Source organism: Excalfactoria chinensis, chromosome 1 (genome assembly GCF_039878825.1).
Source record: "Excalfactoria chinensis isolate bCotChi1 chromosome 1, bCotChi1.hap2, whole genome shotgun sequence".
NCBI lineage: Eukaryota > Metazoa > Chordata > Aves > Galliformes > Phasianidae > Excalfactoria > Excalfactoria chinensis.
In genome coordinates, this window is record NC_092825.1 from 72,406,133 (window position 1) to 72,429,274 (window position 23,142).

Below are 23,142 nucleotides of genomic sequence, written 5' to 3' on the forward strand. Positions count from 1 at the left end.
ATTGCCCACGGAGTTTGGTACAAGCCCTTGAATGACCCGTTCAACCCCAGTAGCCTTTATTTTGCCCCCTTCCCCTTTCGTTCCTAGTTTAAAGACCTGTCAATGAGTCACACTAATTCTTCAGCTAAGATCCTCTTACCCCTCAGGGACAGGCTGCTTGCATCAGCAGCCATCATGCCAGGTGCAGTGTAAATTGCCCCATGGTCAAAAAAGCCAAAATTCTTGTGTCTGCACCAGCTCTTAAGCCATCTATTTAAGAGTTGGGTTTTTTGGATCCTCCCTGTACCCTTCCCTGACACCATGGGCATAGAAGAAAAGACCACCTGCACCCCAGCTCCTTCAAGTATTCGCCCCATTCCCCTGAAGTCTTTCTTGATAGACCTCAGGCTTTCCTTATCAACTTCCTCGCCACCAGCCTGAATTATTATTTTTGCCCATATTCATTCTGAAGATTCTGAAGTGAATTGTGTCTGACACTGTGCATTTTAATATTTTATTTTATTCCCTCTGACCTTTAGTCTTTGTCATTCCCTTTATTGATGATTTTTTTATTTTTTATTTTTTTCAATAGATCACCTTTTTATTGTCTTTCTTCATGAGCACTAATACTTTTCAAGCTTCTCCAGGACACTGCTAGTTTTCAAGCACTGATGTTTGGGTTGAGAGAGGAAGTATCTATCAAAAGCTAAGGGGGTTGGATATACTTCATCATGGCCACAAGTCATAAAACTAGCACCCAAATAACTCAGTGTAAAACTATGGAATCTTTGACATGAAATGCATTCATAATTGCTTATAGGAAACAGAACATCAGGCAAGTACCCTGACCCTTGCAGATTCATCACTAGCATTTTTATGTTTTTCTAAGACTCATCACTTTATTTAGCAACAGATATTCTATTTTGTAGTCAAGAAAGGAAAACCTCATTTGAATTTAACCAAAATGTTACGTTATTTTGTGTTGTTTTTATTATTATTTCATTGTTTCATTATGAGTGATAAATTTATAAAAATTTTTTAGTAAGCCAGCTAAAAGATTCTATTGGAAGACGGTTCTGTTCTGACAATTTCTATAAAGGCCACCAAAATTAGTCTCAGATCCTCCATTAGGATGCCTTGAAGAGCTAAGGAGGCTATTGAGAATTGGATTTACCCCTCACAGCAGAGATATATAGGCATAATATCCTTGTATGTTATGGCTTGCATAAGTCATAATACAACCTTCTTTGATTCCCAGCCAACTGTCTGAACAATTCCAAATCACATCCATTCCAAAAAGGTGGCAAAGTACCTTTGGAATTTGATAGTAAAATCATCTTCATATTGTGAAGACTCAAAGAGATATTATACAAAATGTTTTTTGGTGTAATGAGTTACACACTTGTCCAGGGAACTCTGACAGTTTCAATGATACTGTGATTCTATGTGATTCTCTGAAAAGATATGTCTGATTAAACTTTTGAAAGGAAATAGTATGTATGTACACCCTTGTACAGAGGTAATTTGACAAACGTAGACAAAGTGTTAACAGGCAAAAATTATGTTGAGAGAAGTGAAAGACTATTGCTTGCGTTTTCTTGTTGAGTGCTCAGAGGAGAGAAGAGGTATATATTTGTTTGAAGATGGAAACATGGGAAACAAAGAGATAATTTGTGACAGCCAACATAGCATCAATAAGGGCATATTGTGCCTGACAAATTTAGTGGCTTTATACCGTGGGGTTACAGCATCAGTGGATAAGGGAAGAGCAACTGATGTAATCTAGTTGGACTTGTGAAAAGTGTTTTACGCTGTCCTGTGTGACATCCTTGTCTTTAAAATGGAGATATGTGGATTTGTTAGATGGGCCATGTGATGGGTAAGAATTTGGTTGGATGGTTACACTTAAAGAGTTGCAGTCAGCAACTCAAGGTCTAGGCGGAGACTAGCGGTCAGTAGTGTTCCTCAGGGATCAGTACTGGAACCTGAACTATTTTTCATCTTTCTCAGTGATGTGGACAGTGGGTTTGTGTGCACTCTCATCCAATTTGTGGATGACACTGAGTGGTCAGTATGCTGGAGGGAAGGACTGATGCCATTCAGATGGATCTTGGCAGGCTTAACAAGCTGGGCCCATGTGAACCCCATGAAGAAAGGCCCAAGCACGAATACAGGCTGGGAGGAGAAAGGATTGAGAGCAGGCCTGAGTTGGACCTGGGGGAGCTGACTGATTAAAAACTCAGCATAAGCGAGTAATGTGCACTTGCATCCCAGCAAGCCAACCATATCTTGGGTTACATCAAAAGAAGCATGACCAGGAGGTTGATGGACGTGATTCTCCTCTTCTACTTAATTCTGTTGAGACACCACATAGAGTATTCTTACTTTCAGACTCTCCTGAGTCTGAAATACCTGAATAAGTACAGAATGCAGTAATGCCATTGGTGTGAGCTGCAAGAACCCCAGGACAGTCAAGTTGGACTGAACTGGTAACTGCACATCTGAAGCTAAATGTCAGACTGGAAAGACAAAAACGATATCCAATTATGCTAGAAGCAAGAATGTCAAGATAAACGTAACTAACCTTTTGAACCCAGCAGTGTTTCTGGTGGCAAATAAAGAAGGGTGAATAACAAAATGGCCTTCAAACTATTGAACAGGAGTATTTTAGCCAAGTCAACTTGTGAGGTGCTCTCCTTGAAAAAATGGATTGGGAGTTATTTGTTTGTGGCAAGCAGTTTCATGAAGGAAGGGAAATAAAAAGTGGGATATGCTGTAGTCACCCAAAATGAGATGGCAGAAGGCAAAGCTTTGCCTCTCAGTACTTCAGCAGAAAAGGCAGGATTGATCTCCTTATTGAGAAGATAGGAACTATCAAAAGGGAAAAGAGTAAACATATGGACTGATCCAAAATTTGCTTTTGGGGTACTACATACCCATGGAACAGTATGTAAGGGAAGAGGATTGCTTTCTTCCCAGTGATTATCAATAATACATGGATCCACTGCTATGGAATTACTGGAAGAGATATTACTACCTTAATATTGTGTGCCCCGGTGGCGCACGTGGTAGAAGTGCCGCTTGCAACGCCAGAGGCCTGGGTTTCGAATCCCCCCTGTGGCGCAAGTGGTAGAAGTGCTGCTCTGCTACACAGAGGGCTCGAATCTCGGGAGTTGGACTCAATGATCTCTAAGGTCCCTTCCAACTCGCACGATACTGTGATACCTCAAGGACTAGCCACAAGATGTTTCATTCATCTCTAAAATTGCAGAAACCTTCAACTATGAAAGACAATCCAATGAAAAAAAAACAACACCCATACATTCAAAGTAACTACATATTCTTTAATGAGCAGGACAAGTAGATTTAAATGAAAAGCATTTACCTGCAAATTACTGGGTTTCTCTGAAAAGCCTGGAGGTGAAAAATGAAAGCGTTATTTTATCAGGGATATGATTTAGCAGAGGGTTTTTAGAGATCGGCTACTGGTTAGGCTGTGGTTGGACTTGATGATCTTCAAGGTCTTTTCCAACCTGGGTAATTCTATGATTCTATGATTAGTAGGCTCTGTACTTGTTGCACACGTTACTTCATTGAGAGTGCAAGAGCTAATATCCAGTTATCACACAGAACTTGTAGTAGCATGCAAGAAACACAGAGTAATTCCCATCATCCACCTTTTATTAAAAAAAAAATAATTAAAAATCACAGAATGACAATAATTAATGCAAAGCATTAAGTCGTGTCTGTTAAGAGAACAAGATTGAAATATTTTGACCTTTTTGGAAGCTGAATTCTGCTTTCTGAAAAAATTAATTAGAGCAGATCGCTTCGGCTTCTTAGTGACCAAAAGAATCCAGCAGCACTATGACTACCTCTATCTTACCAGTGCTTAACACTGAGGTTGCTTTCTCATTAACAGCTTATGGAGAGCAAAGGTACAGACACAGCAACCTCATACAAACGTCATTCAATGAGGTACAAACAAGCTGGTTCTCAACTGACCACTCTGGTTTTAGTTTGCAAGGAAATAAATGATACAAACATTGCTTGGTTGCAATGCACAACGCATGCATTATTCCAAACATTTTTCAAGTTTAGACTCCAATTTTATTTCCTAACTCACACAACCTGCTGCCCATGTATTTCTTGAATCCTGTTCTGCAGTCATCATATAGTTTATGAGTTTTCTCATGGAACAAGCATACAAAATACTTCTACGAATGGTTCCACAAAAGAATTTTTACATTAAAAAAAATACTAATAACTAACCATCAAGATTTGATTTTAGAACACTTGCTGGCCAAGTAACAAGGAAATACCTTAGAAAGATGAGCACAATCACCTCTCCCCCCCTCCCATATTGATTTCAAACTTAGCAGAATCATATGAAGCAGACATTAAAGATAACTGGTAAGTTGATTTAGGGATTCCAGAAGCTTGCTAAGATTTGGTGCCTGCTTACTAAACTAAAATTGGACTTGCCTCTAAGGCTATGTCACTGAATCCATACTATAAGGTGGATTGCCAAATCATTCCCAAAAACATAAAAGCTTTATTCCAATAGCAAAACTTTCCTGCACTCTTATGCTCAATCAGGATGGTCATAAAGCAAATGCCACAAGCTGCAGGTGGAAACCCGCAACAACAAAACAAGAATTTGCCATCATATTTTAGTTCTTAAAGCAAAACAGAAAACTATAAAAAACAAAACAAACAAATAGATTAACCAAATGATATTTTTCTTCTGCTGATTATCAAGGAATATCAAAATCCTCAGACAGATAAATCTTAAACCAGATACCACTCTTACCACATTAAGCAACAACATAAAGCAAAAAAAAAACAAACCAAGAAATGCAAACATGTTCAAAAAAGATACATAATGAACGCAAGAACCTCCTGGACTAATCCAACAGGCCAGCAAGTGCAGTGTTAACTGCTGTTCATTAACATCAGCCAAGCACTTCATTGCTACAGCACATACTCACAACAGGACTAACAAGGAAAACACAAGAAAAAGTTCACTTGTCTATAAACACAGACAAATCCAATCTATGAGAAAGTTACCACTGTTGTGCTCCCCTGAAACACTCCACAAGCGTACTCCATGTTCATCTGCAGCTGGGAGAAGCACATCAAGTGATGCTTTCCTCGGACTATCAGAACCAGGCTGTACAATGCAAAACATATGAATAAGAATTTGTAAAAAACTACATTTTTCATTTTTTAATCAAATGTATCAAGGGTTTTTGAATTTCAAGCAAAAGGACCAAAAAGTCTTCACTCATCTAAACTATCTAAACTATTTTGTAACTTTGACTAAGCTTAGCAAACAGGATAGCCACCAAAGAAAGTAACATAGGAAACCAAGAAGGTGATTGTGAACAAGTAGCTGCAGCTCTGTGTTGATCCAACGCTTGCATCAAATTTGTGCTTGGCATTCAAATTTAAGCTTATGTTTCTTGGGCACATATCCCACAGTGGTGAGTGAGTGGATGACTACGTTGCAAAAGCAAGTATGATTTGATTTGATTAAAGGCTAAAAAGGCAAAGCTAACAGAGATTAAGCTATCTAGAAAATCTTGAATTTTTAAGAAAGGAGAGGGGAATGAGTTTTTCACCCTCAACAAAGGCTAGAGGAGAAGTAGCTACCGACCCTGCTCACTCTCACCTTGAGAGTTATCAGACAGAAAGGATAAACACAGCCAGCGCACTTGGTGTCTGCTGGACATGATTATCAAAAATGGATTAAGTCTATTTAGAGAAGACAGAGGTTCTATACAGAAATATCTAAATGTCTGGGTTGCTCAGACTAGGGGCACCCTTTTAAGTCTTACTGGATCAGCAGAATAGAACCGTATATAGATAAAAAACCAGTCCTCAAAGAAACCCCCTTGAGAAGATCGTATATTTTCAAGCAGCAATAAAAAGCGCTGTTTCATTACTGTGCTAGGAAATCAACTCAAAAGCCTGTAGCCAGGAGGCCTAAGCAAGTAGTTTGACCTAACTTTGTCCCAGTATTATTGCAATAGAGAACGTACACTACAAGTATTTCAAGCAGCCTCAGTTACAGACATAGAGCAGCAGCAACATGGTGTATATGAGCTTCATCACGGACAGGGGTCAACTTGAAGGCAAGTTCTCATGCAGTTCTCATCTGGCTCTCCCCCAGACTGGGGAGAGGCACATTTCACAGAAAGTACTTCAGAATCCCAGGGAGATTCGGACTCTTCCTCTTGCTCTGCTCCTCCTGCGGGTTGGGCAACTACAAAAGAAAAGGACAAAGAGAGAGACGGAGAAATTTACTGCACTCCATTTTTATACACCATCATTCAAAAAAAGGATGTGAAAGATGAGTGAAAGTTTGACAGCAAAGAACAAACCAAGAAATGAGTTACATTCAAGGGTAACTTTACACCCAGTCACATCACAGTATTCTCTTCACTCCTCTTTTTTCTTTTTTCCAGCAAAAGATGCCTAAGAATGACAGCAGATATGGCTATGTCCATCATGTTTAAGCAATGTTCAGTGCAGCATCTGACCAATAGCTACACATGCTATGAAGAAGTCTACTGCAACAAGCTGTGCTCTGGAGACAGACATTGGAAATAGTATCTTCTGCTCTGACACCCCGCCGTGAGTACCAAAGTACCCAACTCTCTCTGAACCGGTCACGCTCTCAAGCACACAAAGGAGTAGCAAAGGAGAGATCTCCTACATTTTACAACTGAACAAGGTGACGCACTGGAAAAGTCTTCTCGGAGTTTGACTCAGGTCTGCTCTTGGCTGAAGCCCTGAAAAAACACAGCTTTTCAATCTGATAGTACCCATCTGAAAGAGAAACATCAGTGTCACACGCAAGATAAAGTAGACTAGCTTCTTGTTTTGATCAGACCATATCAAGGAGAACACAGCAACAAAATTTATAAAGAAACTTGCATCTTACATAATCATTAGGAACCCAGCACCACCATTTGTGACCTTTAGGAAAGAACAAAAAGGAACAAAAGCTGCAGACCTTCTCTACCACAGCAGGCTAGGGTTCACAGGTAAAACCTAAACCAGATACCAGTCTTACCACATTAAGCAACAACATAAAGCAAAAAACAACACCCAAACAAATACATATCCAAAAAGCATACATAATGAACGCAAGAACCTCCTGGACTAATCCAACAGGCCAGCAAGTACAGCGTTAACTGCTGTTCATTAACATCAGCCAAGCACTTCATTGCTACAGCACACAGTCACAGAACAACAGCAATTACCAGGAAAACACAAGAAGAAGTTCACTCGTCTGTAAACACAGACAAATCCAATCTATGAGAAAGTTACCATTCTTGTGCTCCCCTGAAACACTCTGTAAGCGTGTTCCATGTTCATCTGCAGCTGGAAGCAACACATCAGGAGATGTTTTCCTCAGACTTTCAGGACAAGGCCGTACAATACAAAACATATGCATAAGAATTTGTACAAAACCTTATTTTTTATTTTTTAATCAAATGTATCAAGGGTTTTTGTATCTCTAGTGAAAGGGCAAAAGAGTCCTCACAACTCATCTAAACTATTTCGTAATGACGATTAAGCTTAGCCAACAGGAGAGCCACCAAAGAAATTAACACAGGGAATCACGATGTTGATTGTGAACAAAAAGCTGCTGCTCTGAGTTGATCCATCTTTTGTATCAAATTTGTGCTTGGCATTCAAATTTGAGCTTATGTTCCAGGCGCACATATCCCACAATGGTGAGTGAGTGCATCATTATGTGGCAATAGCAAGTACGATTTACTTTGATTAAAGACTAAAAAGGCAAAGCTCTCATCTTGAGAATTATCAGACAGAATGGATAAACACAGCCAGCACACTTGGTGTCTGCTGAACATGATTATCAAAAATGGATTAAATCTATCTAGAGAAGACAGAGGTTCTATATAGAAAAATCTAAATGTCTGGGTTGCTCAAAGTATTAGCATCCATTTAACTCTGACTGGATCAGCAGAATAGAGCTGTATAGAAGGAAAAAAACCCAGTCCTCACACAAACACCCCTCAGGAGGTCACAAGTTTTAAAGCAGCAATAAACTGCTGTATCAATACTGTGCTAGAAAATCAACACAAAAGCCTGCAACAAGGGTGACGACACAAGCAGTTTGACCTAACTTTGTCCCAGTACTTTCTCAACAGAGAACCTACACTACAAGTATTTCAAGGACCCTCGGTTACAGGACATAGTGCAGCAGCAACATGGGGTAAATAAACCTCATCGGGGTAGGGCTCAACTCGAAGGCAAGCTCTCATGTAGTTCTCATCTGGCTCTCCCCCAGACTGGGGAGATGCACATTTCACAGAAAGTACCTCAGAATCCCAGGGAGATTCGGACTCTTCCTCTTGCTCTGCTCCTACTGCTGGCAGGGCACCTACAAAACAATGGACAAAGAGAGACACTGAGATTTTACTGCACTCCGCTTTAATCCCCCATTGGTCAAACAAAGGATCTGAACGATGAGTAGTGGTACTACAGCAAAGGACAAACCAAGAAATGAGTTAGTCTCAAGGTCACAGTCACATCACAGTATTCTCTTTACTCCTCTTTTATCTCTTTTCCAGCAGAAGATGCCTAAGAATGACAGCTGACATGGCTATGTTCCTCCTGTTGGGACAACGTTAAGGAAGAAACTCCAGCATGCTTCAGTCTCAGCATATGCACAACTTGAGTCATCTTCCCTCTAGCCTACACCTCCATCATCTGGCATTTACTATCACGTTCCAATCTACAGGATGTACCACAATACAAAATACGCTCACACTAAGAGGAAACAGCCAACAAACACTGCTCCTCCCTTAGTGCTATCAAGTGATATCTCACTCGACCATGATTCATAATTCTGAACCTTCTGAGAAGGTAGATACATACGGACTTGCATTTAGGAATGGATTATGAGGTCAAAGCTCCAACACAGCCCAGACAACAGCAAGCATTTTAAAACTTATCACTTCACAGTCTAGTCCCTTATCACCACCAAACTCCTGTCCAGAACAGATCGCAGTCATTTCTCTCCTCTAAGCTACTCCATTATGTAAATCAAACTCAGGATTGACTCACACAGAAATGCATGGAAAATTTGCAGGAATGAGCCAGACAGGATCAATGGTGTCCACTCTGGAAAACCATAACTGCCGATTCCAGACTGGGTGATGACTACTCACGTTTTTACAAAAAAAATCTCTTTGCACATAAAATGTACAAAGAGAAAAGTGCATGCACCCTGAGTGCTTCTGCCAGACCTTCTGTGCAGCATCTGACCAATAGCTACACATGCTCTGAAGAAGTCTACTGCAACAACTATGCTGTGGAGAGAGACAATGGAAATAGTTATCTTCTGCTCTAACATCCTGGAGTGAGTTCCAAAGTACCCAACTCTCTCTGAACTGGTCACGCTCTCAAGCCCACAAAGAAGTAGCACAGGAGAGACCTCCTACATTTTACAACTGAACAAGGTGAGGCACTGGAAAAGTCTTCTCGGAGTTTGACTCAGGTCTGCTCTTGGCTGAAGCCCTGAAAAAAACACAGCTTTTCAATCTGATAGCACCCATCTGAAAGAGAAACAACAGTGTCACACGCAAGATAAAGTAGATTAGCTTCTTGTTTTGTTCCGTGACCACATCAAGGCAAACACAGCAACAAAATTTATAAAGAAACTTGCATCTTACATAATCATTAGGAACCCAGCACCACCATTTGTGACCTTTAGGAAAGAACAAAAAGGAACAAAAGCTGCAGACCTTCTCTACCACAGCAGGCTAGGGTTCACAGGTAAAACCTAAACCAGATACCAGTCTTACCACATTAAGCAACAACATAAAGCAAAAAACAACACCCAAACAAATACATATCCAAAAAGCATACATAATGAACGCAAGAACCTCCTGGACTAATCCAACAGGCCAGCAAGTACAGCGTTAACTGCTGTTCATTAACATCAGCCAAGCACTTCATTGCTACAGCACACAGTCACAGAACAACAGCAATTACCAGGAAAACACAAGAAGAAGTTCACTCGTCTGTAAACACAGACAAATCCAATCTATGAGAAAGTTACCATTCTTGTGCTCCCCTGAAACACTCTGTAAGCGTGTTCCATGTTCATCTGCAGCTGGAAGCAACACATCAGGAGATGTTTTCCTCAGACTTTCAGGACAAGGCCGTACAATGCAAAACATATGCATAAGAATTTGTACAAAACCTTATTTTTTATTTTTTAATCAAATGTATCAAGGGTTTTTGTATCTCTAGTGAAAGGGCAAAAGAGTCCTCACAACTCATCTAAACTATTTCGTAACGATGATTAAGCTTAGCAAACAGGAGAGCCACCAAAGAAATTAACACAGGAAATCACGATGTTGATTGTGAACAAAAAGCTGCTGCTCTGAGTTGATCCATCTTTTGTATCAAATTTGTGCTTGGCATTCAAATTTGAGCTTATGTTCCAGGCGCACATATCCCACAGTGGTGAGAGAGTGCATCACTATGTTGCAAAAGCAAGTATGATTTGATCTGATTAAAGGCCAAAAAGGCAAATCTAATAGCGATTAAAGCTATCTAGAAAATCTTGTATTTTTAAGAATGAAGAAGGGAATGAGTTTTTTTTTTACCCTCAACAAAGGCTAGAGGGGAAGTAGCTACCGACCCTGCTCACTGGAATCAGCAGTGAGTGCTGGAATCCCAGTGAGTGCATCATTATGTGGCAATAGCAAGTACGATTTACTTTGATTAAAGACTAAAAAGGCAAAGCTCTCATCTTGAGAATTATCAGACAGAATGGATAAACACAGCCAGCACACTTGGTGTCTGCTGAACATGATTATCAAAAATGGATTAAGTCTAGCTAGGGAAGACAGAGGTTCTATTCAGAAAATCCGAAATGTCTGGGTTGCTCAACCTATTAGCATACATTTAACTCTGACTGCATCAGCAAAATAGAACCATATATTAGAAAAAAAAAAAAAAAATCCTCACACAAGCTCTCTTGAGAAGATCATAAGATTTCAAGCAGCAATAAACTGCGCTGTATCAATACTGTGCTAGAAAATCAACACAAAAGCCTGTAGCCAGGAGGCCTAAGCAAGTAGTTTGACCTAACTTTGTCCCAGTATTATTGCAATAGAGAACGTACACTACAAGTATTTCAAGCACCCTCAGTTACAGACATAGAGCAGCAGCAACATGGTGTATATGAGCCTCATCACGGACAGGGGTCAACTAATTGACAGGGGTCAAGCCTCATAATTGAAAGGGCTCAACTCGTAGGCAAGCTCTCATGTAGTTCTCATCTGGCTCTCCCCCAGACTGGGGAGATGCACATTTCACAGAAAGTACCTCAGAATCCCAGGGAGATTCGGACTCTTCCTCTTGCTCTGCTCCTACTGCTGGCAGGGCACCTACAAAACAATGGACAAAGAGAGACACTGAGATTTTACTGCACTCCGCTTTAATCCCCCATTGGTCAAACAAAGGATGTGAAAGATGAGTGAAAGTTTGACAGCAAAGGACAAACCAAGAAATGAGTTACATTCAAGGGTAACTTTACACCCAGTCACATCACAGTATTCTCTTCACTCCTCTTTTTTCTTTTTTCCAGCAAAAGATGCCTAAGAATGACAGCAGATATGGCTATGTCCATCATGTTTAAGCAATGTTCAGTGCAGCATCTGACCAATAGCTACACATGCTATGAAGAAGTCTACTGCAACAAGCTGTGCTCTGGAGACAGACATTGGAAATAGTATCTTCTGCTCTGACACCCTGCCGTGAGTACCAAAGTACCCAGCTCTCTCTGAACTGGTCATGATCTCCTACATTTTACAACTGAACAAGGTGAGGCACTGGAAAAGTCTTCTCGGGTTTTACTCAGGTCTGCTCTTGGCTGAAGCCCTGCAAAACCAGTTTTTCAATCTGATAGCACCCATCAGAACGGGAAACAATATTGTCACACATGAGATACAGTAGATTAGCTTCTTGTTTTGTTCCGTGACCACATCAAGGCAAACACAGCAACAAAATTTATAAAGAAACTTGCATCTTACATAATCATTAGGAACCCAGCACCACAATTTGTGATTTTTAGGAATGAAAAAGGAACAAAGTCTGCAAGCTTTCTCTACCACAGCAGGCTATGGTTCACAGGGAACAGGAAAGATTATTATCTTCGAGGATAATCATCATTTACTAAATTTTCTGAGCATTTATACTTATAGAGGAGCAATCAGGATCAATACTTAATTAAACTCACTTCTCTTATTAGCAGTGTCTTCTGAAGCTTTACAGACTTGATATTTATTACTACAAACAGAACCCCCCAAAACTGCTGTTTGCAGCTTCCTTCCAATATCTTCCTTCTCCTGTTCTTCTTCTTTCCATTTAGGTGACTCCTTCTAAAAGAGATTGACCAAAACAGATGAAAAGCACAGAAATCAATATCTACTACAACACCCATTAACAGCTTGGAAAACAGTTTTCATGAGTAAGACTAAAATGAAGCCAAGTGCACAAGGTTTCAAAAGGCCTACAATTTTTAGTGGGAATCTGCACAATTAAACTGCAGAGCCTCAGGCTGTAAACTTCATCTCTGGCTATGCAAAACTTCTGAGAAGCACTTCCTTGTGTTAATCTAACTGCAGTTTCATTGATATTATTCAGGAAGTCATTCCTTCTTTCTGCCTACCTAGCTCACAATTGTATTAGTTTCCTGCCCTCAACTTCATTCAAAACTTCCTTTTGTTTCTTCAGTTCCAGTCATTACCCCATGAATTCTACTAAATGGGTCCAACATTTAATGGACATTATCCATTCCCTCAGTTTTACGTAACAGAAAGTCCACAGATTCCAGAAAGAATGAAGTTTCCTGTCTTTTTTCTTCAAAACCTCTGCAATCTCATAGTAAAAATATTGAAAATAATGTCTGAGTTTGGCTATGAGCAAGATATTTTCAGTATCAAAATACAATGATTGAAATACAGTTATGTGATAAGTATTAACAGGAATACAGTTTACTGTTGCTTGCCTGTATTACCCTTAACAAACCCTTGCAATTGAATCATCCCTCTACACTTACTTTTGTGCTTGAGGAAAATGCTGCCCTTCAATTTTCCTCACATCCATCTAGGCCCAGGTTTTCACTTTTTTGTTTTAGTGCTTCATGGAATTTATTATGTACTTCTTTACACTGCCCTTCTTCAGCATCTTCATCATCCATGACAGAGCTTGGTCTTTGATTTTCAAGATCTAGTTTTTCTGCTGCTGACCAAGAACCACTCCTACTTTTGAAGGAATCATGGAACCTTGACTCCTCCCGAACATCACCACTATTTGAGAGAGGCTGAGGTATTCCTTTTTTCAAGCCTGTTGCTTCAGAGTCAGCAAAACAGGAGGCTGTATTTCTGTGAAATACCTTCTGTATCATGCTTTTCTTGTTGCACCTTTCATCATGCAAACTATTTATATTTTGAAGGACAGCTTGTTTTGGTACTGACTCGTAAGATACTTCATTATTCATTCTTGTTGGAGACAGGTCTGTTACGTTCTCTTGCAACCTTTCGTAACGTCCATCTATAAAAGACACAGGAGTATCAACAGACTCTTCAATCTTTTCTTCAGTTTTTTTAAGTATTTTCTGAGAATCACTCGAGACACTTCCAGCTCCACACTGGGCATCCCTTTCATTCTTAACATTACTAAGATAACCCAATTTCTGATCAACTTCTTCTTTAAGTTCTATTTTACCTCTCTGCTCCTCTTCCATTAGGTCATTAGACTGAGTTTCTTCATCTTCCAGATCATCTTCCTCCTTTTCATCTTGAGTAAGATCTTCCTCATCCTGTTCATCGTCATCTCCATCGTCATCTTCATCTTCCTCCTCTTCTTCCTCTTCCTCAAGGTTGCTTGAATCTGAGACATCTTGTTTCAACAACTCTCTGCATTCTCCTCTGTTCAGATCTGCACCTGTTTTTTTTTGTTTGAGGCTTTTCTTCTGTGACTTAAGGTTTTCAATTCTAGAACAATCACCACCACCTTAAAGCATGAGAAAAGGAAAGAGGAATATGAATCAAATGGGTTACATAAATAGCAACAGGCATTTTACCCATTTAAAGCACAGGAAAGTAGTCATCTGGGACTGTATGGAAAAGAAGCCAGGTAAGGGCAGGACGGGGATAGGACACATCAGACACAAAGGCTTAGGAGCGGACTCAGTATCGTCATTTTCATTATCTTACTTATTTTACTCTGAAATGACCATCTATTCTGTTCTTATAACACTACTTTCCTCAATTACTACAGCCAAGTGAAAACAACAACAACAACAAAAACCCCAATGAAATTACTTAGCAAGTTTACTTTTGTATGCCATTGTTTATATATCCAAATAACTTACCAATATTCCTGAACTTTTGGAGAACATTCTTTAACATTGTCAAGTTTGGCTTCTGTGACTTCTGCAAATAAAAATGCATTTTAAAAGAATTATTTGATCTGTTTTTGTTTGCTTTTTTGTTCTAAAGCAAATCCTTTACTTACATCAGATCTTGAACAGTAAATTCAACCAGGCTGTCCCCTTTTGAAAGAACTCAGATGCTTGCTAGATCCTTCAACTTTAATTACACAAACATTCCTCTTGTATACAAGTCAGTGACTATTCAAAACTATCTGTAGATGCATAACAATTCTAAGAAAGTATTTGAATCTATAGGTAAAATACAACTACACTTGGGATTACTTACTTGTAAGTGTGCACAACTCAAGTATAAATTAAAGTTCCTGAAGCTTGAAAAATAAATTAGTTACTACAACTCCACTTAGTGAAATGTCTGTAAATTTCAAAATAATGCTAGAAATATGAATCACTTCCCCTAAAAATCAATGCAAGAAAACAGAATAATTTTTAAAGTACACATGCTTACATCTCCAGCATTACAGAGCGCGCTGAACTACCAAACTAAAGTTCCTAATCACTGAAGAATCCCAGTGCAACAGACTAAATACTCCAGACATCACTGAAAAAATTGGTAATCCTTAGGAACTTTCATAAAAACAGTAGGATCAGCACATGGAGTTTATAAAGAGTAAAATCCAGATATTCAAAAAATGAAGAAAATCATGCAGTGTGAGATCACATACGAGCATGGAACGTCATCCCACAGAAGGAAGAAAGAAATAAAGAATAATTATTTGAGCAACTCAAGCATCGAGCACTCAAGGAACCTAGTGAGGAAGGAAAGAGAACCAGGTGATGAACAATTTCACTAGATTTTGATAAATAAATGTTCTTTTTCATTATCATGTTCTTTATCATTCTATCATGTAAATTAGGGGAAACAACAGTGAAGTTTGAAAGAGAACAGAATAGGTTATTTATTAACTTATCAACTCCTAGGCTTTGCAAATCTCACTCCATGAACAACTAATACAGTGTGGCAGTTTATCTAAATATCTACTCCTCTTTCGCCTCAAACCACAAATCTACTGCATATTCTGCCAAAGCAACAAGTTTTTAGGAAAAACTTATAGCAGAAGAAAGGTTGACAGATGAGAGACTCTTCTTATACAGAAGAAAAAAAAAAAAAAGAATTGGCTGGAAAAAGAGTTTCCTTCTATCTCAGAGGAAACTGCCTTCAAATCACTTATTTTATACAACTATTTTCCTGTAGAGGCATCATACCTTGGCTGTAAAATCCAGTTCTTCTTCCTCAGAAGTATGCCAACTGTCATTACTGCCCTCTTTTTCAGAACTTCTTCAAAAACAAAGCAAAGTAAGTATTGGTCCTCTCAAATCATCCCTCAAATAAGCGTTTGGTATTTTTAAAAGCCTCACCTTGTTGAGTCTCCTTGGGAAATGTCATCCATTGCTGTTCAAATAGAAATCGACATGTTGAAATTAGATTTTGCATATTAAAAATTAACCAATACAGACATTTAACATGGAAAACAGCTCATAATAGTACAGAAAGCTGAAGTGGCCAATTCAATAAAAACAGCACGAAGGAAAGTATTTACAAAACAAATGCTTCTTCAAATCATACTGAATTGTAAAAATAAAATAATAAAAAACAAATCAGAGATATCTACGATTTTTTTTTTTTTTTTTTTTTTTTTCCTGCCATACCTTGCTATGGATTATAAATAAATATATTTATAAATACAAAGAAAATCAAAAAGCATACTCAGGAGCTATAGATCACCCCTAGGTAGAAGAATCACCAGCATTTCTCTACAGTGAATCAAAAAATGATATACGTGAGACAAAAGGAGCATTACCAGGGCATGCTATACTACAGGTTTTTAGCAGTTCAGTGAAGGTAGTAACTCACACCTAAGACTATAGGATAGGCCACGTCAAAAGGGATCTCCGGAAGTCTCTCAGCCAACTACTTAAAGCCAGCTCAGCTTTGAGGTCAGGAAAAGTTGGTCAGGGTTCTATTCAGCCTAGTCTTGAACACCTCTGAGAAGAGAAACTTCCCAGCTTCTCTGTTTTGCCATCCTTATCACGGCAACACTTTTCATCTCCTGTTAGAAACCTTCATGCTTCCATTTACACCTCTTGCCATCTTCACTTCCTGTCAAGTATCACAGGGAAGCATTTGGCTTTGTCTTCTCATCTGCATGGGACGCTGCAGTTAGGGCCCTTCAAAGCTGCCTCTTCTTCAGGCTGACTAAGTCCATTTTCTCAGCCCCCTCTCACAGGGCAAATACTCCTTCACAGATATGATGGCTCCCTAGAGAATTAGCTAGCTACTGAAAGATCATCCTCTCATTTAAAAGGAACTCAAAATTACAGCCAAGGCACAGTCAAGCAAGTGCCAAACAGGGGCTGACCATCGCTTCTCTCAGTCTCCTGGCTTTGCTACTCTTAACACAGCCCAAGCTGCAGCTCTTAGCTGCCAGGGCTAATGCTCAGCTTGCCTTCTGCCAGGTCTGTGTCCTTTCTCAGCAGAGCTGCTCCCCTACCATGCAGTCCCATCATGTTTTGTAGGAAGGGGCTTTTTCACCCCAAATGCATCTTGGTATTTGCCATCGGTGGATTTCTTAAGATGCCTGCCAGTCCGTTTCCCTGGCTCGTTGAAGTCCCTCGGAATGCCAGCTCTGTGCTAAAGCATATCCATCAGTCTCTCTTATTTCACATCATTAGCAACCCTGATGAGAGTGCCCTGCAGTATATCCTTCAGGTCACTGATGTACTACTGAAAACTGCAATCTAGGAACACAGTTTTTGAAGAGCTAACACCTCTTAACAACTAAGACATAACAGAAGGACATTTTGATTCCCAGCACAGAAGGGAAAACAAACATATCTGATCTCCACACAAAAATCATAATTCCTGAAGTTTCTGAACTAACTGTTAAATATTATAACAAAAAGAAGTGTTACTACTAACAACCTACAAATGAGTGTACAAATTTTCCCTTTCCTAAACACAGTCCATGTGAGAGCATTCCCTGATCTGAACACAAGCTTTCTGACGATGCAATACAGTATAAATGTTCAAAGAAGTCTCATGTAGAGAAAACCTAGAGGCTGAAGCTTCCCATCTGAGGACATCTTAAATGGTTCAAATGCTAACAATTTGATATTTTCCACTACAGAAAACACTGAACATTCTTAAATGCTAACAGAATACTGCTGTATGTAAAGCTAAATAACTAACTCAGTACTATGACTCTATCTGCTAACTTTCCACGCAGAACAGAAAATTGCAGCTGCGCGAAACAGTTAAACTCTGGACGAATGACTTCAGTTACATCTTCAATGAGTACCACTAGAAGTAAGGAAAACAGCTCATTAAATTCTGCTTTCCACATATAATAAATATTGCCAGTGATCAAAACCAGGTCCCGCTATCCTTTAGAAGGCGAGACAGGAATTAGATGAGATAGCTTTCAGCTACACCAAAATCACAGCCATGATGCACTGACACAGAAATGAGATCTAGTCTCCAGGGACCCATTTCCACTTTAACTGAAGCCTATATCACCATTTATAAGCAAGAGGAGAACAGATTACAAAACAAACAACCCCCAAAACCAACACTATCACAAGTGATAAAAGCAAACGCCGAATTCAGTAATAAGGGACTCATGCAAAACATGCAAAAAAACAAAAGCCGCCCCAAATCCACTCTAACTCATAGAGCTTAAATCATCAAGATACAGATCTGCAAAATAATAAGCACCTATGATGTATAAGTATTGGTGTATCACAAGACATGTGGTACTTAAAATACTACTGTGCAGAATGAATAAGGAACAAAAAATAAGGAACAAATAAAACCTTGTACGTTGGGGCCTGAAATGTAAATTGCAAGGCAATTTCATTCATATTAAAATAGCAACTTTCTAAGATTCCTTTAGGGCAATGTGAGCTTATAAATGCTGCCTGGATTTTACAGACTCATAGAAGGAATGTATTTCTTATATTTATATGGCAATGAGATATACAAACACTGTACTGTTGTTGCTTAGGAAGTTACTTTTCCAAGACAATTTATGTTATGTCTCCACAGCAAAACAAAAGCAATTGTAATTGAAGGTGAGAAATTGTGTCTCACAAAAATGAGCTTTATACAGGTGAAACTATTAAAATTAAAACAAAGTGACAGAAATCCAGTGGTAATCAACAAAAGATGCATCTTCTTGCAATTCATCTGCTGCTTCGCTGCTACAGAAGATAAAACTACCATTTGGGATGAAACTACAGCTTTTGCAATTGGATTTTCTGAACAACAATCTAAACGAGCATCTCTGAGTAAAACTGCACACCCAAAAAACAATGCCACTTTAACCTAGTTTGTTCCTTCTCTTCCCTCCTCCCCCTTGCTAAAGGGAAAATTTAAATAAATGTGCAACTTGATGGGCTGAAATTGACAACTGTATGAGCAGATGGACGTAGTGCACACAAATCACAACTGTCCTCACAGCCTGTGGAGATGCAGTGTAAACTAGCAGCAAGCAAACACATTCCTAACACTTCTTATGACAGTCCACCTGATGCTTTCACTGAAGTCCACACTGAGCACGGTAAATTTAAAAGATGCAAAGGAAGGGGCCACCACGATTCTGCTCATTAGCTCTACCACAGTTAAGTATCCTACCTTCTCTGCTCAAAGCACGTGCACCCAATGTAAAGCCAGCAGCTCTTGCCTTGTGAGGAGTCATCGGCACTGGGATGCCTCCGGTGGCACCTGCACAAGCTTCCCCTGTGCTCTCACAGTCTGCATACTCTGCCAGTTGTTTACTAAGCCTACGGAAAGCAAAAGAGGAAATGCATTTGGGAAAAATAATCCCATAGCTGCATACAACACTTAATGGAATAATAAGAGCCTTGTATTATCCATCCTAGACATAATCATAGCCAAAACAATTTGCATACTCATTAAATGTAACATACTCTACTTTTTGCATAACCGTAACATACTCAAATACTCTGGACACGTCTATTTTATAGATGCACATCCAGATCTGTGAGGTTGTTTACTTCTGCCTGGTACCCTTTGCAGTCCAATTTTTACAAATACAGCCACTCTTATGAATGAACACCCATGGGTAAAATACTTATGTGCAGGAGGAGTAAAACTGCTTAGTAATTTAACAAAGGAAATAACAGCCAGATCTCCTCTGAAACAAAACATAGGTGCTTCCTGGTCAGTGGAACTGAAGACAGTAATAACAAGGGTTCTGTTTTGAGAAGAGTTTACAAACATTTCAGTTTTTCAAGTTGAACTTCTGTGTCTGTGGGCTACAGACACATTTCAATAGTGTATACTAGGCAGACATCAGCTTAGCAACCAACACTTGAATTCTTACAGAGAATTTTGAGCAGAAGCCCTTTCCTCAACTTTCAAATTAACACCAGACACATAAACAGGCTATGTGAGAAGATGTCAATGGACACATCTTCAAGGTAGCACCATTAAACCCAGTGCTGTTACCAAAAAGGTCCAAACTCAACACTGATAACTGAAAACCTAGCAATAAATTTAAAAGTTTACCTAGAATATCCGTGAATAATAGCATAATCCTCAGCTGTCCATCCACTAACATCTTTATGGAAAATATCAGCACCATAGCGAAGAAGAACTTTTACCAACTTAAACTCCCCACCGGACGCTGCGGTCATCAGTGGGGTTCTACAGCATCCAAAATAGAAGACAAACCATACAATTTTAGTCAGACATTGTAATTATTTCAATTCCCATTTGCTTGCTCTCAAAGAAAAATAAAATCACTTTATGAACGGAAGAAAAAGCTTCTATATTAACAACACTTGCATACAATCTTTGCATCAATTTGAAAAACTCTCTCTGGCATAACAGCAACGTTGCCGGCACAATGGCAACTTTCCTGCCACAGTGGCTACCATAAACAATGTTTTCTTGCAGGTTTCAATGCAAAAAACATGCAATAATGCATGTTACCAACCAAGCTGAGACCTGCTTTCACCAGTCAGTCGAGGAGCTCCTTCTCTATGTCTTTCTACTTCAATGCTCATTCCCATCCCTCCCATCAGTCCAATCTGAAGACAACTAAGGGGACCTGCAGAGTTTAGACCATCTCCTCACCTTCCACACAAATCTCGAGCATGAACGTTAGCTCCTTTTTTAAGAAGGAGCTCTACCATCTTTTCATGATGTTCAGAGATAGCAAGAGTAAGGGGAGTACATCCGTCCTGAAAGAACAGAAATAACTCAAGTTAAAAACCAAAAGAAACAAACAAAAAATCCGTAATAAAAATATCAATGCAACTTTTTGAACTTCTCTATTGAATCTCAAAATGTACCTTATTCTGAGCATTAATACGGGCGTTGTACTCAATTAACATCCCTGCTAGAAATGTGTTAGGAGCTAAAGCAACCAGGTGAAGGGCAGTGTTGCCACCAGTATCTGCCAGGTTCGGATCAGCAATGTGCTCTAGCAAGATCACCACATATTTTTCTTGCTGGCATCGTACTGCCTGGAAACAACACAAAAACAAAAAGGTTAAATTTCCAGCAGTCATATTTCACTGTGTCACTACTACTACAACTTCCCATTCCTGGAATATGAAAGCATCTTCCAAGATTAGCTAGCACACGCCTAACCCACACTGATTACAACATGCATGTTTCTACAGACTTACGTAAAGAATCTGGAAATACATCATTTAATACATAATCAATAATTCCTACTTGCAGCAACATAGTATGTCCTACTTACCTTCATCAGTGGTGATCTGTTATCACCGTCAAAAAGATTTAGCTTACACTTGTTTTCTACTAGAAACGTAACGACATCTGCATGTCCATTTGCACAAGCAAGATGCAGTAGTGTCCTAAAAATGAAATGTGTAAATTGAAACGGACAGCTAAATAAATCATTTCAATCATGAACAGGGCAAATTTCATTTCTTTATCTCAATTACCTCCCTAAACAAACATAGCAAAATAAAATAAAATAAAAACAAGCCTATTCCATTACCTGTAACAGTGGCTATATACCCAAAGCCTGACACTGGCTAGGAACAACCCTCCATTGCATTTGCTTAATGAGACAACATCTCCTCCACTGTGAAACTGAACTTTCCCAAAGATTCCTGTGTCAAAGCACTGCTTGCTGCCTCTGACAGAAAAGCGCTCATGGTACAGCGAGGGAGACTAAAGCTATGGTGGCATGTAAACCTCTAGGCTCTCCCAGCATCATTCGTACACCAGAAGTGTACCACAGATGCAGGATGGGAGTTTTACAGAAAAAAATAAAAATAAAAAAAAATCCATGTGCTAGTTTGGTTATTACTGCAACCAGTACCGTAGTTTTGCACCAAACATCTGACAACATCTGGTAGAGCAGACAGCAAAACACTGCTATCCTGGCTACAAGAAAGTAATATCCGACATTTCTGATGCTTATAACTATGATATAAATAGGATGTCACAGAGGAAGTCCTCTTCAAGGAGGGATAGCTGTGTTTCCACTACACAGAGAAAATTCCCTCCCTAAGACCAGCTTCCTCCAAGGCAGAGAAGATGAGGACAAAATAACAGGCAGAACTTCAAAGAACACATCATGCCTTGTCACAGATGTGGAACAAACTCGAGGGTGACTGTCCCCACTGAGAAATTCCCAAATAAGTATGCAAGATCCTTCATCTCCAAATAGAAGCCTGACAAGATTTATCTGAGCGCTGATCAGCGCGAAGTGTCAGCAGTGTACCACAAAGAGCTCCAATGGGCAACGTAACTGTAACAAACGCAACTTTGCGCAGGAGTCCCTCATCACCCAAAAGCTGCCGCTACCAAGCACTGGGGAATACGACAACCTAAAGGAACCACCATCAGCTTTGCAAGCAACAAAGCCTTCAGGAAACCAGCAGCCTTATCGCCGCCCTGGCTCACCAGCCCCCAAGAGAGCTCTCAGCTCGGAGGAACGCCTAGCAGCCCCACCAAGATGCCCCGAGGGAAACAGGCCAGCAGGGCACCATCGGAGCGGCCGCTACTGCCCGTCCCAGCCAGGTCAGGCGGCGGGGATCCCCGGCCCGGCCCGCCGCCCTTACCGCTGCGCCTTGTCGCGCTCGTCGATGTCGTGCTTCTTCAGCCCCCGCCGCACCTGGGCCAGGTCTCCGGCGGCGGCCCCGCGGTGCAGCTTGCTCAGGTCCTTCTGGCGGAGCTCGTACGCACCGGCGGGACGCGCCGAGGCGGTGCTGCCGGGCGGCGGATCCTTTTTCCTTCTTCCTTCCGAAGCAGAAAATCTTCTTCATGTCGGCCGGGCCGAGGAGTCCCGAGCACTACGCACAAAGACGCCGTACGCTCAGGAAGGCACAGCCCAACCCACAGGCGGCAGAGCAACCTCCGACTCCCAGGCAGCGAGCCACGGCGATGTTAAGAGGGTAACGCCCGCGGAGAGCAGGAGAGTGCGCATGTGCGGGCTCTGTCGCAGCCGGAAGCGCCTAGCAACGGTGCGTTCTGGTGCCGCTGCAATAGCAACGGGGATAACCGTCTGCAGGCTTCTGTTCCGTTGTACCAAAGCCCCTGTAGTTAAACTTTATTTACTTTTTCTTCCGGTAGAGGAGACAAGTGCAATTCAGCTTCACTTGCATCTTTTGTGCAAGAATCATTGTTTCCAATACTTTTAAGATGACCT

At 40.2% G+C, this 23,142-nt stretch overlaps 1 protein-coding gene across 11 annotated transcripts; it reads right to left on the reverse strand.

Annotated features, from left to right (window-relative positions):
- Positions 1-3,296: 3,296 nt before the first annotated feature.
- Positions 3,297-22,916, reverse strand: LOC140265495 (uncharacterized). 11 transcript variants are annotated; one of them, XM_072361446.1, is made up of 18 exons: positions 22,556-22,916; positions 21,223-21,337; positions 20,807-20,980; positions 20,589-20,695; positions 20,019-20,156; positions 19,122-19,270; positions 15,848-15,881; positions 15,695-15,767; positions 14,411-14,471; positions 13,094-14,049; positions 12,272-12,413; positions 11,359-11,420; positions 8,337-10,170; positions 7,318-7,371; positions 6,701-6,813; positions 6,024-6,247; positions 5,050-5,152; positions 3,297-3,393 (listed from the first exon to the last, which is right to left on the reverse strand). In XM_072361446.1, the coding sequence occupies exons 2-10, from the start codon at positions 21,226-21,228 to the stop codon at positions 13,121-13,123; spliced, it is 1,671 nt and encodes a 556-aa protein (XP_072217547.1). In that variant the 5' UTR covers positions 21,229-21,337; positions 22,556-22,916; the 3' UTR covers positions 3,297-3,393; positions 5,050-5,152; positions 6,024-6,247; positions 6,701-6,813; positions 7,318-7,371; positions 8,337-10,170; positions 11,359-11,420; positions 12,272-12,413; positions 13,094-13,120. The 11 variants fall into 11 exon arrangements, with proteins under 11 accessions (XP_072217547.1, XP_072217552.1, XP_072217553.1 ...); XM_072361452.1 differs by lacking the exon at positions 3,297-3,393 and having other exon boundaries at positions 3,400-5,152; positions 8,337-9,537; positions 10,082-10,170; XM_072361455.1 differs by lacking the exon at positions 3,297-3,393 and having other exon boundaries at positions 3,400-5,152; positions 13,094-13,587; positions 13,762-14,049; positions 22,556-22,896.
- Positions 22,917-23,142: the final 226 nt, after the last annotated feature.